Source organism: Bolinopsis microptera, chromosome 2 (genome assembly GCF_026151205.1).
Source record: "Bolinopsis microptera isolate Bmic1 chromosome 2, MBARI_Bmic_1.0, whole genome shotgun sequence".
Classification (NCBI taxonomy): domain Eukaryota; kingdom Metazoa; phylum Ctenophora; class Tentaculata; order Lobata; family Bolinopsidae; genus Bolinopsis; species Bolinopsis microptera.
The window spans coordinates 3,797,038-3,811,599 of NC_087073.1; the positions used below are offsets into that span (position 1 = coordinate 3,797,038).

Here is a 14,562-nt window from a genome sequence, read left to right on the forward strand (position 1 = left end):
CGTTTGATAGATGGAATTGTATTGTTCATCAGCGCACGTTGAGGAGGTAGCATCATCCCAGGTCTCACTTACAATAAGCTCTTTGAATTTAGCATGATTAGCTTCGTTAAATACACGGGCCTCTAATTTCAAGCTAGTGTTGTTGTTCTTTACACGTTGACTACGGAATCGCTCGTTCAAACTAGGTGTGGCTCCTAAACTAATGGTCGTGCTAACCGCGAGATGATCTGACATATCCAACGTCACGACATTACAACTAATAACGTTGGTCACGTGATTAGTATACACGTGATCAATAAGCGTTGCACTGTGGTCAGTTACCCTGGTAGGCTTGGAGACAGTCTGGGCAAACCCATATTTTTCTAGTAAGCTTATAAGATCCTGGCTGTAAGCGTCGGTATCGTATTTTATAAGATCAATATTTGCATCACCCAGGAAGACTATCTGCTTTCTGGAGTGTCTATCAAGACCCCTGAGCACGTTTTCAAACTTTTCAAGGAATTTTTTAGGGCTTGTGGATGGCGAGCGGTAGAAATTTACGATGATTTTTGTCTTATTTCCGTTTTTAAAATTGTTGATTTTAAGCAATTGAAATTCTCCGCAAGTAACTTCTTCTGGACTCAGATTGAGTTCGAGTTCCTGTATTTTATTGTAATCACAAACGCGTTTGTTAACATAGAGCGCAAGACCACCTCCTTTTCCAGATTTACGTGCAGGTTCTTTGATAAAGGGCTCGTAAAACTGTTCGATTTCAATGTCGTTCAGACCATTAGGAAGATTAGAAATTTTACAGTTGGTTTCATTGAGGCAGATGAGGTCAAATTTGGAGAATGTTTCTATTTCTTCTCTAAAATTCGAGATATTCTTCACGAGTGATCTAACGTTTAACGAAAGTATCTTAATTTCGCGATTGCTAGGGGTCTTGATATTATCAGGGTGTTGGTACTTACAGCTAACCAATATCTCCGATATACAATTGTTGAGATCGATTTCGCTGGAATCTATTTCATCAGTAAGTTCGCCTATTTGATTCAGTACGTGAGAACGAATATAGGGGTTAAAAGTGGGGGTTATTGTATTGTAATTATCATTAAGTTCGTAGGAAGTTACTCTATAGCCAGGTATTAGGTTTAGACAGCATGTAATACAACCAAGATAATCTTTGAGGCATTTTTTATGAACTGGTTTGTCACATAGAGGACAAATGAAAACATTTCTAGGAGCATAAGACCACCCGAAGCAACTTGAGCATTGTGATTTGAAACTAGGTTCAACCATTGTTCAAGATGTGTAAATACCAGATATCTGTGAATAATTAAGTAAGATATTAAAAAGATAAGAGTGTAAAGTATGGTGTATAGAATAGCTTGTACAGTCTAAGAATATGTATAAAATGCTAATGTGTGTGCGTGTGAATGAATGAGGAATAAACTGTGTGCTGAGAAAGCGTAAAGAAGAAAAAGAAAACTTGTTAGACCTACCTATCAAGAACTATACAGCTCTGTGTGTAGATAGAATCGTAACGTAGTCTACAATATTACAATATTACGATAGCGGTACTGATTTCAGAACTATTCTAAAGTGTTTAAAAAGCTCGGGCAAGAATTCTAGTAACTTACGATAAGCTGATAAGAGCACGGGCATGACTATATATTTTTATGCGAGGGTTTTCATTATAACTATAAGATGTAAGCTATAATCCCTTAAAGATTTTGTAAAAATTTTGTGAAAATTTAGGCGCGGCAAGTATAAGTAGTAGGCTTGAGTACGGCTTTGTGAGTTTGTATTTAACCGTTAGTTACCAGGCAAGAGCGAGACAAACTCCCGCCTTAATGGCCAGTGCTTTCGAACTTTCTCGCTTCGCATAGAGAGTTTTTGAACACCGGTCACCAGACAGTTAGCTATCTCACTCTTGGGCAGCTGAGTAATGTGAATCCCATTTCCAGATCTATCTAAAATCTCAAACCCTTTGTTAAATATCACTCTACAAATACGGTGGGAGTCGAAAAACCAAAAGTTACGATTTTCGATCAGACTAAAGTCAAACATGCAGCGGTTAAACAAATCAACTTCCTTATTTAACCATGCAAATCTCGTTCTAAGAAGGGAGTTGAAAACAAACACTGTTTTTGGGTATCTAGCAAACAAGTAGTTAAAATTGTCCCTAATTTCACGGGAAAGTGTATAGCTTCTATGGTCATATCTCGACAAATCATTAATACCGGAAGATATAATCACATAATCGCAGTTTTCAAAAAAATTTTCAAACTTCATTAAGTCCGTGAGTTGGTACATGTCACGCTTTATGACACGAAAGTTAGAGGGGAAAGATGATGGGGTGTTACGTATCATAGAGTCAGTAAGGTATAGGACAGTCTGTTTGGAGGGTCTCAGGGGGTCGGATGGTGCTATTGACGGTTCATGGATTTTAGGAATGTGCGTGCGCATGGGCTTGTCTATGCGTCTAAAGGTCACTGACACACGACACGAGGTGACGCCAGGTTCGGGTTGTATCGCATGCTCCCAGAAAAACTGAGACTCTGTGGTCATTGCGTACACTGTGCCATTACTTAGTTCGTGTTCACGTCGCTCATCAGTGACTAAGTTACGGAAAGTTAAGGTGCGAGTGGCCCCAAAGCTGGCAGTGATGATTTCACCCGTTAAGCCTGTTTCATTATCCGAGTGAAACGGGATAGAGTCTGAGCCTGTCTGGTATCTAGTGACCATGCAAGTAACGTTATCCCTATTGAAGGTGGGATCGTCTAATTCCTCAGCTATACAGTCTAGTATCTTATTTACAGCGTGATCAGATGGTGGGTAGGCCTTAGCGCGATGGGTAATACTGCCGTAACTGTATTTACTGGAGCCGAAGTAAGAGACGTCACGTGATCCTATGCGTTGAAAGTCCAGTCCATCACAAACATTATGCGTTTCAAACTCAAACTTTGATCGCAAACTTCTTACCGGAGTAGCTTCTAGTACTTCCTCGTGTCCGGCTGGCGAACCTGTGACGAAGGTTGAGGGATCCGAAGTAGTGTTGGGAGTAGAGTTCCTAGCGACGAGAGAACTAGAGCTCCTTATCACCTCCTTGTATTCGTCAAGCGTATGTTCGGCTTTTTCCAGCAGCATGCAAAAATCGGAGGTTAGATTATCGTGTATAGTCTGCTTATCAGTTGGATTTCTGATAAGATGATCATAGTATCTAGAGTCTAGATTTAGCTTTGCTGTCATGTATGGTTTTCGTAGCGTTTTGTTTGTAGATTTACAGAGTCCGGCACTTAAAGATTCACGATAAAGTTGGTCCGGTGTAAGTGACGGCAGTAGCTCGAGGCAAGTTTCTGGCGTAAAAGTAGGTACCCAAAAACCAACAAACTCTGTCTGCGTACTGTGATTTTCGACGTTTATCTTACCTTCAGCTTGAGGGTTTGCCGAGCAGTGTTTTTGATCTGCGGCAGTGGTGGGGGCACCACTGCCCAGCAACCCCTTTTCAGATGTGTCGCTCTGCGTCGTGGTACTCGAACTAGAGGTAGGGCTGTGGGACTCCAGAGGACTCGAGGGGATCAAGCTTAGGTTAGTAGGACTCGAACTAAGCTCAGAAGACATGGTATAGAGGGTGTAAAAGTAGGTGTAGGATGTAAACTGGTTAACAAGACGTGGCTAAAAGGCAGGTCAGGCCGCGCGTTATCAGCTTATCAGATTACTATCAGCAGCAACAAAACATTTAGTGAATATTGAAAAATGAAGTGAATATTGAAAAATGACCATTGAAAAAGCGTTGAATTATTTAATTATAAGTTCCTATCCTTGGTCTGCTAAACGATAGCCCCTGATTTGAACTCTGTCTTTGAGCTCGAAGAAATTATCCACTTTTCTGCTGAACTTTAGGATATGTTACAAGAACTACCCACTGTGCATAATCTCACCTTCCTAACGTTAACCTCTAATGGATCGTTGAGCAGACAAGGCCCAGGATCGGTCATCGGATTATTTTAAAAATTAGACCTTCTTCAACAAACTTAGCAAATGTGTTTCTCTTTAAAAATAAGGCCAGATAAAATCTATACTTTCCCTTCAGACCGTTTAAATTAAATAAAACACGATGATTGATAAAATTTTAAGCAATAAGATAGTTCACCTTTTTTCTGAGTCGGGAATTCTATATATCTGGAAGTTACCAAGAATTTTTTAAGTTCATTAAAATCTCTCCAAAACACCTCGTTAAAAACAAGGAATCACTCAGTAACGAGGGAGTATCATTATACCAATTAAACAAAGATTTCAATTCGATGACAGGCGGGTTGTAAACAAAACTACCCGGCATGAAACATTGGATGCTTGACTATAATATGAAACATCGAATGATATAGAAGTTTTTATCTGACTGAATCAAACGAAATTATCAGACACGCTGCTTAAGAACTGCATCATTAAGAGAATGAAAGGTTATAGAGATCCTGACAACACATAACGATATTAAAAACACATAAATTAAACGAAAGACAGTACTTAACGCTACCACCTCTCTCAATTTATTTAGAAAGGTACAAGTTGGTACTTTGAATTTTGATGCAGCACATTCGACTCAATGAAATTTGAGATCAGCAACGGGTCATGTCTACGCTATCTAACAAGCTACATGGGGAATAGGCTTTTAAATACTAAAAACTAACGCTCTCTGTTCAGGTCGTTCCAATAACAATGAGATGCCGTAGCACAATACACCACGTATTAGCGCCACACTAACCGCAAATCTGGCGATTAATGAAGTAATGGAGGGCTTATCCATCCTGGGGATACGATTAATATGAATATCAATTATAGAGGAGTAGGCATGATGGAGTCTGGGTGCAGGTGATGCGGACGGTACAATTAAATTTGAAATTAATATTAATTAGCAATTACATGATGAAGAGTGTGGGCACCATGATTTGTGAAAGGGTGAAAGGCGATGGCTCCAAAAAGGGAGCCCGAAGATAGGGTATTTGAGAGAGATTACCTATAAGGGAGCATGGGTCTTGACCTTGAATGATTTATTTGACAGAGGAGAGTGAGATCTGCCAGATACTTCTCACCATCGCGGTTTAATGGTGGGTCAAAGATCAGCATGATTATTAAGTCTAAATTAATACAGAAGACAAATCTAAATCACAAGCTCGATTTCCTTTGAGGGAAAGGAAACAGCCACCGCAAATCGGGGTTTGCAGTAAATTGGGGTTTTGACTGTTCACGCTATGTATGGGACATAGGTAGGTCTCTTTTCAAACCTATTTTGGCACAATATAATCTGGCGATACAATACGTGAATACGTGAGTTTATTTGGGTTTGAAACGACATGATCTGGGTCCCTACCCTCGCACAAGATTATTCTCAATTTTCTTGTTGTGTTCCACAACTATAGAATATGATATTTAATAAAACCTTGTTTTAATAAAACAATAAAAGATGTTGTGTTTTCTAATACATTACTATGGAAAATCCTGTATTTTTCAAACTAAGTGGGAAATTAATCACTGACTATTTATGCAAATGGACATTCCGATACTTCTGACCGTGAAATTTGAGTCTAACTGTTCACACACGAACATTTAAGTAATGTCGTCCCATTCAGTCCAACAATAAATATACAAATGGACTAAACCAAAGCTACTGACAGTACTTACTGTGAATATAAGAATACTGTCTCTGCTAGTAGCCAGTTGCTCCATTAGGGCAGAGTGAAATACAGAACATGGCATGATGTGCTGGATAGTACATGGCCCAATGTGCTGCTACCTCTGGAACCTTATCTCACCCAGGATATCCTCATCACTGAACATTAAACCTTTTTCTTCTTCAGAAAACCGACCTTTTAATATTCATGAGTGAACATCACATTGAACAATGAAAAAGTACATGGCAACAAAAGAAAGGTGGATGCAGATGGTGCAATAAATGATGAAGATGATTTACAACTTCATTGAAAGAGAGAAGCTTAAGAGTAAACTATTAAGATTAAATAATTTCATTCTAGAGAAACAACTTGTATTCATTGGTCTCATTAAAAAATATTGATCTTTGACCGATGTATGGGCCAAAGACTACTGAATTTCGTGTGTGTGCCCAAATATGGGCATATGGTTTTTGGCTCATAACTCAGCCATTTCTTGTCCAATCTGGATGAAAATTCATATACGAGTTCAGGCGGGGGATCATACATTTAGTACCGTACGTGACGTTGGGGGGTGGGTCATATTTTCTTCCAAGACACAGTTAGTACATGGTACATTTCCCAGAAAAACAGTTAGTACATGGTACTAAGGGGGGTTTCCAACCCCAAAAACCCCATTTTACCTCAAATTTCAATTTTGGGAATGGGTTTTTTGGGTTCTGAGGTTTTTTTTGGGGGTTTTTTTGGAGTTTTTTTGAATTTTTTTCATGTTTTTGGAACTTTTTATCTAATTCGACTACATTGAAAAAAAATCCATACTAAATAGTGGTTATAATTTGCCCATTTCCCAATGTTTAATGAGCTGTTTAAAGCAATTTATGGGTGGGTATCTTATTTTATATACCAATACACAGTTAGTACCGCGATTTCTCAACAGTTAGTACCACAAAAGCCGGCAAAAGGGGGTGGGTGTCTTAATTATTATCCAAAAAAACAGTTAGTACTTCGAAGCTGAAGGGGGTGGGTGGGTCTTTTGACAAAATTCCAAAATCAAACTTAGTCGACGTCTGATGTTATGAGTTCGAATCCCAGTTGGGCCAAGATCTCAAAACTGAAGGGAAGCTGCAGCTGTTACTCACCAAACTATGGTACCGTAAATTGTCGTTTGAATATGGGACAATTTCGAAATACTTAACTGGATACCGGCCAGGATTTGGCATTTTTGTCCTGGTCCCGGCCGGGATTACCATATTAGCCGGGATTTTTAAAACAGAATTTCGATCTTTTTAATCCAATTTAGCTTCAAAATTATATTTTATTACTTTGACTTAGACAAATGAAACAACTGTTAAGAATCGAACTAATCGAAATGAAAATCGAAACTCGAAGGATTGATTAGATTTCAGGCTCATCTTCATCATAAGATATCACGATGTTGATATCAATGTTGTCATCCTCTGCTTCTCTTAGTTCTCTAGCAGGTGGCAAATTATTACTTGTGCCACTACTTATTAGATTGGTTAATGGACCCTTTATACGAAGGTTACTTAAAATGTTCCATTTCAACATAGAAATATCGTGAAAATTCCGGTCCCGGACGGGATTAAGCTAAGGTTGCCACACCCCAGAGGCCAGGTAAGCAAAGCATCCTTATACTATCTTCTTGTGGGTCATCCAGGTCCAGCCCTCTCCAAAAAAACATATATAGATCTATTTGATTCGTCCTTTTGTACCCATGATTCAATTTGTCTTAAACCGTGAATTTAAGGTAAAATGAAAAAGGGTCAAAAGATAAACTATGCTATGGCATGAAATCATAAACAACGAACATGAACCCTCATTCCTGGCTTAATTCAAATGACAACATTTCAAAAGAAAAACAGAATTTTAAGCAAACCAAAATTTAAATTCGATTGCCATTACAATGAATAATAGATGTGGATACTGGCGGGGAGGTGATCATTGTTTGTTTACATTAATAGGGAACACATGTTCAGGAGGCTGAGGAGGTGATCATTGTTTGTTTACATTTTAGGTGGAACACATGTTCAGGAGGCTGAGGAGGTGTTACATATATAGAAGGCTTGTAACACATGTAACGCCTTCTTGTTACCCCCTTTGGATCGTCTTAGTAAATATACTTATCAGTGGAAAGAGGCATGGCTAAAGTAATATGTTTGTATTGGGTGTGGAAAACATATTAAATGCCATAGCTGGACCGTGCTCCTTTTCTTATGTTGCGAAATAGTTGTCGTCGTGTTGAATTTAGTTTTATTATAACTTTGCAGTGGCGCAAATCGGAGTTTAAATTAAGCGGAAATTACGCGGGAGATCTATAGTTTAATTTGGTCTTGTCGTTTTATGACGTGTCGACTATGGGCGTTTACTTAGTATACCTTTAATCCCTACCGTTTTATTACATTTTTACTTTTATTTCATTTTAATGTGGAAATATGTAAAAGGGGATCGTTGCTAGCGGCAAAACTGTTTTAATAACTACCGGCCATGCCTTATCAAGTTGAAAGTCTGATAGCTATGTTCCCGTTTGATTTGACCAAACTAATGCCTTTCATTGCTTTATAATATTGTGGCTATAATATAATATAATGGCCATTTAATTATGTTTAAGTAATTTACTAACGTGGTCTGATTTCGTATATCTTTGCTAATGTATCGGTTTTCATTTAATAAATTACCCAAAATAACAAATGTTTATAAATGCAATGCATATCTTGCGTTATTATAAATTTAATTGTATATAACTTTTATTTTGTATTTTTAATCAGTAATAAACAGTAAAGCTTTCCTCGGCCGAACCTCAATGTCTGATGTTGCGAAGTGAACCAAATTGTTTGATGCGCGGCGCAGCCTTATGGTCAGTAATGCGTCGCTCTTTGCTCTAACCAGAGCCCTCTCGCTTGCAGTAGCGCGCGACCAGCTTGTAAGCAGGAAAGCGAGTCCATGCAGTACCGTAGGCACATGCGATGTGAACGCGCTCTAACAGTACAATGTAAGTCGCTTTGTATGTAATTGACCGTTGTTAATGGTCTGTTTATCAACATTTAACGTGGATTACTCGTAAAATATCTGACCGACCGACGATCCAACTCGGCGCGCGTCCTGGTAGGTTGTAAACCTACAAATCAACATTAAAGCCTGGGGTCCTCAGGTAATTAATATATTTCGAGAAGAAAGCGGCGCGCGCTACTTCGAAGAAATTTAGACGAGTAACATCTATCCGTCAATGTATGTAATCAGTAATGATTAGCTAACACATATGTACCTGCAATACTTAGTTTAAAGTTTAAATGTTTTATGTTGGAATTATTGAATAATCCACTATAAACAATAAATAATTTTAAAAATAATTACAATCAATTCAATATTTTATTTAACGGGTGATACTCGTAAAATATTTGTTTCAAATATTAGGACCGTCGACGAGTCCAACTCGGCGCGCATCCTGGTAGGTTATAAATACCTACAAATAACAATATTTTATGCAAATTGAGCAAAAGGTCAATAAAATTTTAAATAATTAAACTGTATTTTACTAAAATTCTTACTGTTCAAATTTTGGTTGATTGGATTATATTATACTTTTATTTAGAGCTAGGGAGTTGAATCATATTTAATTGTTTAAAAGTACCCGAGCCCCACTATATAATAGCGAGCCCATGTTGATCTATCCCAATTCAAATAACACCCGTTGCTTTGATTTCCTAACCCTAACCCTAACACTGAGCCTAACTTTAATCCTAACCCTAATCCTAACCCCTTGGATGGGCCCATTTTAGTGTTTACCGAAGTGGGCATTACTGAATTTAGCTGTCTGGGCTGAACATTATATTGTTTGAATAGTTTATTATTTTTATTTTTAATTCATATTTGTATCAATGTTTGTATCAATGTTATGCTACTATACCGCATAAACTGTCACAGAGTAAAGGATTTTTTAGATTTGTATTGAATATCTGATAACGGCAGTTTATCAGCACTCGACTATATTTGGAACTGTCTTTATTATGTTAAACAATTGTGGATGTTGTTTAATACAATATGACAAAGTCCGTGAAATCAGTGAATGAGGCGATCAGCTGATCCTGCAAGCGCAAGCTGACTAGATCCCGCAGCTCTTGACAGGGCAGATTACAACTTCAGCTCCCAAAAGAGTTACAAGTTAGAGCCTTGAAATTTTGGGAGTTGATCCGGTTTCAGCTTCTTAACATAATCCACTTTATTCGAACAGTGAACTGCCACATGTATAATAAGCTTTTTAAAAGAACTGTGATCAGTACCCATTTTGGTTCAAATGAAAAGGTTCCCGATGGAGTTTTGCCCTGAACTTTTAACCGCAGATTTTGAAGCATTGAATAGCACATGACTTGAGAAGTTTCAAGTTGTTAATTCTGAGGTCAAGAAGTTAATTCTGAGGCGATTTATTTATTATTAAATCTAAAATAGCTAATAATTTAATTCATTATTAACAGGCCCCTTAACGTGAGCAATAACATACGCTTTATATTCTGAGGCAAGTTTTTTACAAAAGTCATTTGGATGTGTTAATTTGGGACACCCTGTAGCTGCATTAGAATGTGATGATATTACTATATATGTGATGATATTACTATATCTCTACCACCTGTTTGACGTGTGATGCGGACTTAAGCAAAAGGATAGCCTATATGAATATAAGTTAGTTTTGGTTTTTTGTATATATAATATTACCATTGCTGAACTACACATATAAAAAGGCGTTTTGACTAGAATCCTCGTAATTCTTTGCATCATTTATTAAATCATTTCTGAGAAATTATATCATAAAGCAACAATCACAAATACAATCATATACAATTGAGAATATATACAAACTAAAAGAAGTGGGAAAATCTGATGAACGGAAATTTAAAAAAGGAACTAAAAGCTGGAAAAATATACTCTTATCTTATCTCATATCTAAATACTGATAACTGATTCTCAGATAATCACTTAAATTCATAAAATAAACCTGTAAAATGTATACTAAAGTAAAAAATATATATAGTAAAAAGTAAATATATATATAATTTTTCTACCAACTTCATTGTGGAGTTTTGTTTGCATAATTTTCTTGTTCATCTCCCCTAAGAATCTGTTCAAATGACAGTTCGCGCCTTAGCAAGCTCATCCTTTAGTGGACTTGGTAAATATTGAGGAGATGGTAGATTTTTTTGGCTCTTGAAACATCAATTTAAGAAGCTTAGACCATTCCTGCCTTGGTATGCCAATTATGGTGGTGTCATCAAAATTTCCTCCAATGATAATAAGCATTTAGAGAAAATCAAATAAACTTTCATTGTGATGTAAAATTTCATCACAAAATGTCACAGTTTTATTCCTTTTAAAAGTGATCCAATGATACCCAAAATTTTACTTTTTTTATCCAGAACCCCTCAATCTGTTTCCAGAACCCCCAATCTGATTTGATGTTTGTTTTATAATTGCGGTTATTAACAAAATAATATTTTTCAGGTTACCAGTGAAATGTCATTCGATAATGTATCACAAACATCTGACTATAGCAGCGGTTCTGAAAAATCCTCTACTCGACCAACAGTGATTCCCCTATACAGAACTCATGTGCTCAATAGCTATCCTTGTTCTGAAAGGAGTAGTGCCCCCAATAGAACTAGTCATGCACCTGCTGATGTTGCTTTGAACTAGTATACCCATCAGTCTAGAATATCAAGAAATCACACTCAGGGCAAACTGGGCTTTCAGCAACAAAATTGCACTGACATGAACCTAAAACCTGTACCAAATGGAATTGATATTCATTCTAATGCTCTCAATTCTCAGCTGAAAGGTCTGGTGTGTGAAAATGCCATGTTGAAGAAGGAGGTTAAAGTGCTTCATGATAAGTGTCATAAGATTGAACTGTGTGAGAGACAGTTTGCAAGTCTGCACACTCAGTACCAAGAGTTTGTTAAAACATCATCAAACAGGCAGGGACTTGAAAGGCAACTCAGGCTTCAGTTAGAGGATGACTTGAAATGAAGCTCTGAAAGCAAAATCGAAAATGAATTTGCCTAAAGTTACAATTTCAAATTTTTCACAGACTGATGAAATTGCGGGTATCCCCCATGATGATGGAAGCAACCGGGAACAACAGCTTTCCAAGGAGGTTTCAGCATTGAGGCTGATGCTACGAGAAAAAGAAGAGCTTATATTGAGCTTGTTAAGTGAGCGAAATTCAAAGAGTACAGCTTTCTGCCCTGAAGATTATGATGACGATTATATCGCATCAAATATTGTTTCGTTGTAATCAACATATTCTATGTATACTGCGATGAGATGATAACGTGACACATTTAAATGTCCTTTATATTTTCTGAAACATCCAATGTTAAAAATTTTCTTTACACAAGGATTTATCTTGACTTATTGTGTACCCACTACCCATGCCCAGGTATTAGACGTGTAATTTATGTATTAATGATTACAGTTTATTTAAAATAAATAAATTATTCAGACTGAATTTTCTCTTACACTGTTTTAATATCATGGTCAGAAGTAACGATTTTAACGAGAGTATTTATGAGCTTTGGCAATTTTTAAACAATAATCATCAGATAGAAATGATGTATTAATGTTTTAATTGAATTTATCGCCTATTTTACATGTGTTTGTCATTTTCTACCAGAATTTTATTGAAGTTATATTTAAATGCTTTTCCTAAAAAACTTAGTAGCACTAGATACTTCTAGCATTAGAGTTAGCCTTTTTATGGGTTTTGAACCCAGTCATTTTTGTCTCCATTTTGTAACTATTCGCTGTGATCACTTCAATTAGTGATAGCCTGTGTTTTTTCACTCAAAGAATGTATCTTTGAAATTTTAATTTTACACTTTGACCTCTGATTGGATTTGAATATCGCACATCCTGGATTTAAATATTTTCAGAAGACGAATTGGATACATGGATTTATTTATTGATTCAGATTTTTACTGTTAGCAAACTTTGAACTGTCTACTATTTATGAAACAAGATATAATTGCATGCATGATTGTACAATTTACTATTCCCTAGACTCTCAGATAGAATTCACGAATTTCCAGTAAGTAATAATATTGTAAAGCTCTGACGAGACAGTCCTAGTAATTAATATGATAAGCCTTAAGAATTGTCCACCAGTGGTATGATCTATTTAATTGGAACATAATTTATCTATAATGATCGTAATTTGACGTAAATAGCATGGCTAATTTATTTCAACATCAATTTCGAGCCCTTTTTGAACGAGGGTTTGACTTTTAATAACCATAATCATTTTTTGATTATGATAACTGTGGTGATTAAATATTTATTGGTTTGTCATAAAAATATTTAACAATATATCCGATATAATGGTTAAATAACTAATAACTATAAAATATTATTTGTACAATTCTAAACAAGGCATATTTATGATTTTTCTGATTTGAACAATGTATTTAGTGTTTTATTCACTGCGTTATCTATCAAGGTCTTTCAAACTTCAAAGATATTTGTGCAATTTGATCGTTATAAGAGCCAATATGTAAAATGCTAGCATAAAATTATTTATGATGAAAATTGAAACTCAAGTTCAAATTAATTATTTTATTCTATCATACTAAGCTGCTCAACACCGAATGGTCAATCAAATGAAAAATAGCTGTCCGTATCATTACATAACGTGACTGAATTTCTAACTTTGTCAAATATTTGCAAAAACGTATACATAATCTTAGCATGTCCTTCTTGTAGTAATCTCAGATAAGCGCATTGTAAGCATGTATAAATAATTCCAATCTTATTAGAAAATGTTAGCAACAAGATTATATGCGAAAAGTATCACAGTGGGGAGAGGCCTGGTCTCGTCTACTTTATATCAGTCAAGAAAACGTCGAGCACTCATGTACATGCCAGGCGATGACATACGGAAGATAACCAAGGCAGCATCCCTGGACCTGGACCTTGCAGTGCTGGATTGTGAGGACGCAGTTGCTGTTAGTAAGAAGGCTGCTGCTAGAGACACAATTTGTGAAGCACTCAATTCTCTGAGTTTTGGGAGAACAGAGAGGGGTGTCCGGTCAAACAGTGTTTCTTCTGGTCTGCTGGAGGACGATATGAAATCTATCCTGTGTAATACCACTCCACCCGACATTGTCATGGTACCTAAACTAGACTCGGTTGACGAAGCTCGCTTATTGAATACCATCATATCAGAATGTACTTCTGAACCAATTCCAGTGATATTCCAGACTGAATCAGCTATGGGTCTCATCAATTTGCACGAAATAATTAAGACACTCATTAAAGCAAGTCACGTGATCCCAGTGGGTATTGTATTCCGGGCAGATGATTATGTGAGTGATATAAGAGGTAGCAGGGATATTGACGCAGTTGTTTATGCTAAGCAAAAAATAGTGACTTACTCACGGGCATACAATTTGCAGCCAATTGACAGAGTTCACATTGAGTACAAAGATTTGGACGCCTTAAAATTAGAATCAGAAAAAGGGTTTGGATTCGGTTTCTCCGATAACAGGATTCACCCTTCACAAAAACCTACGAACAGTCACATTCGTCTCGCTTCAATGATCAGTTAAATATTCCCGTGAACTGATTAGATCGTTTGCTGAAAATCAGAACGCTGGTAAAGGTGCCTTTACTTTCAAAGGTAAAATGATTGATCGACCTACTCTGTTGCAGGCACAAAATGTTGTTGCTATGTTTGACATATTATGACGGGTTTATTCAGTATTGTCTCTGAAATTAGTTTGTAAATATCACGCATTTATAATTATATAGGTTTTGACAATGAAGTTCATTATTAATTGTTGAGGTTCCGGTTAGATTTTAACGTTTTCAAGTTCTTTTTTCCTAATTTATTATTTATTTGACCTTTTTA

General features: G+C 36.6%; 2 protein-coding genes across 2 annotated transcripts in view; both read left to right on the forward strand.

The window, feature by feature from the left end:
* The window catches only part of LOC134812032 (uncharacterized), an 88,282-nt gene that overhangs the window by 10,921 nt on the left and 62,799 nt on the right, over positions 1 to 14,562 (forward strand). The gene's annotated exons all lie outside the window — the stretch shown is intronic.
* On the forward strand, positions 13,464 to 14,472 carry LOC134811391 (citramalyl-CoA lyase, mitochondrial-like). Its single transcript, XM_063818185.1, is given in 2 exon segments — positions 13,464 to 14,215; positions 14,217 to 14,472. Coding segments are annotated over 2 exon segments (927 nt in total). The 5' UTR covers positions 13,464 to 13,471; the 3' UTR covers positions 14,400 to 14,472.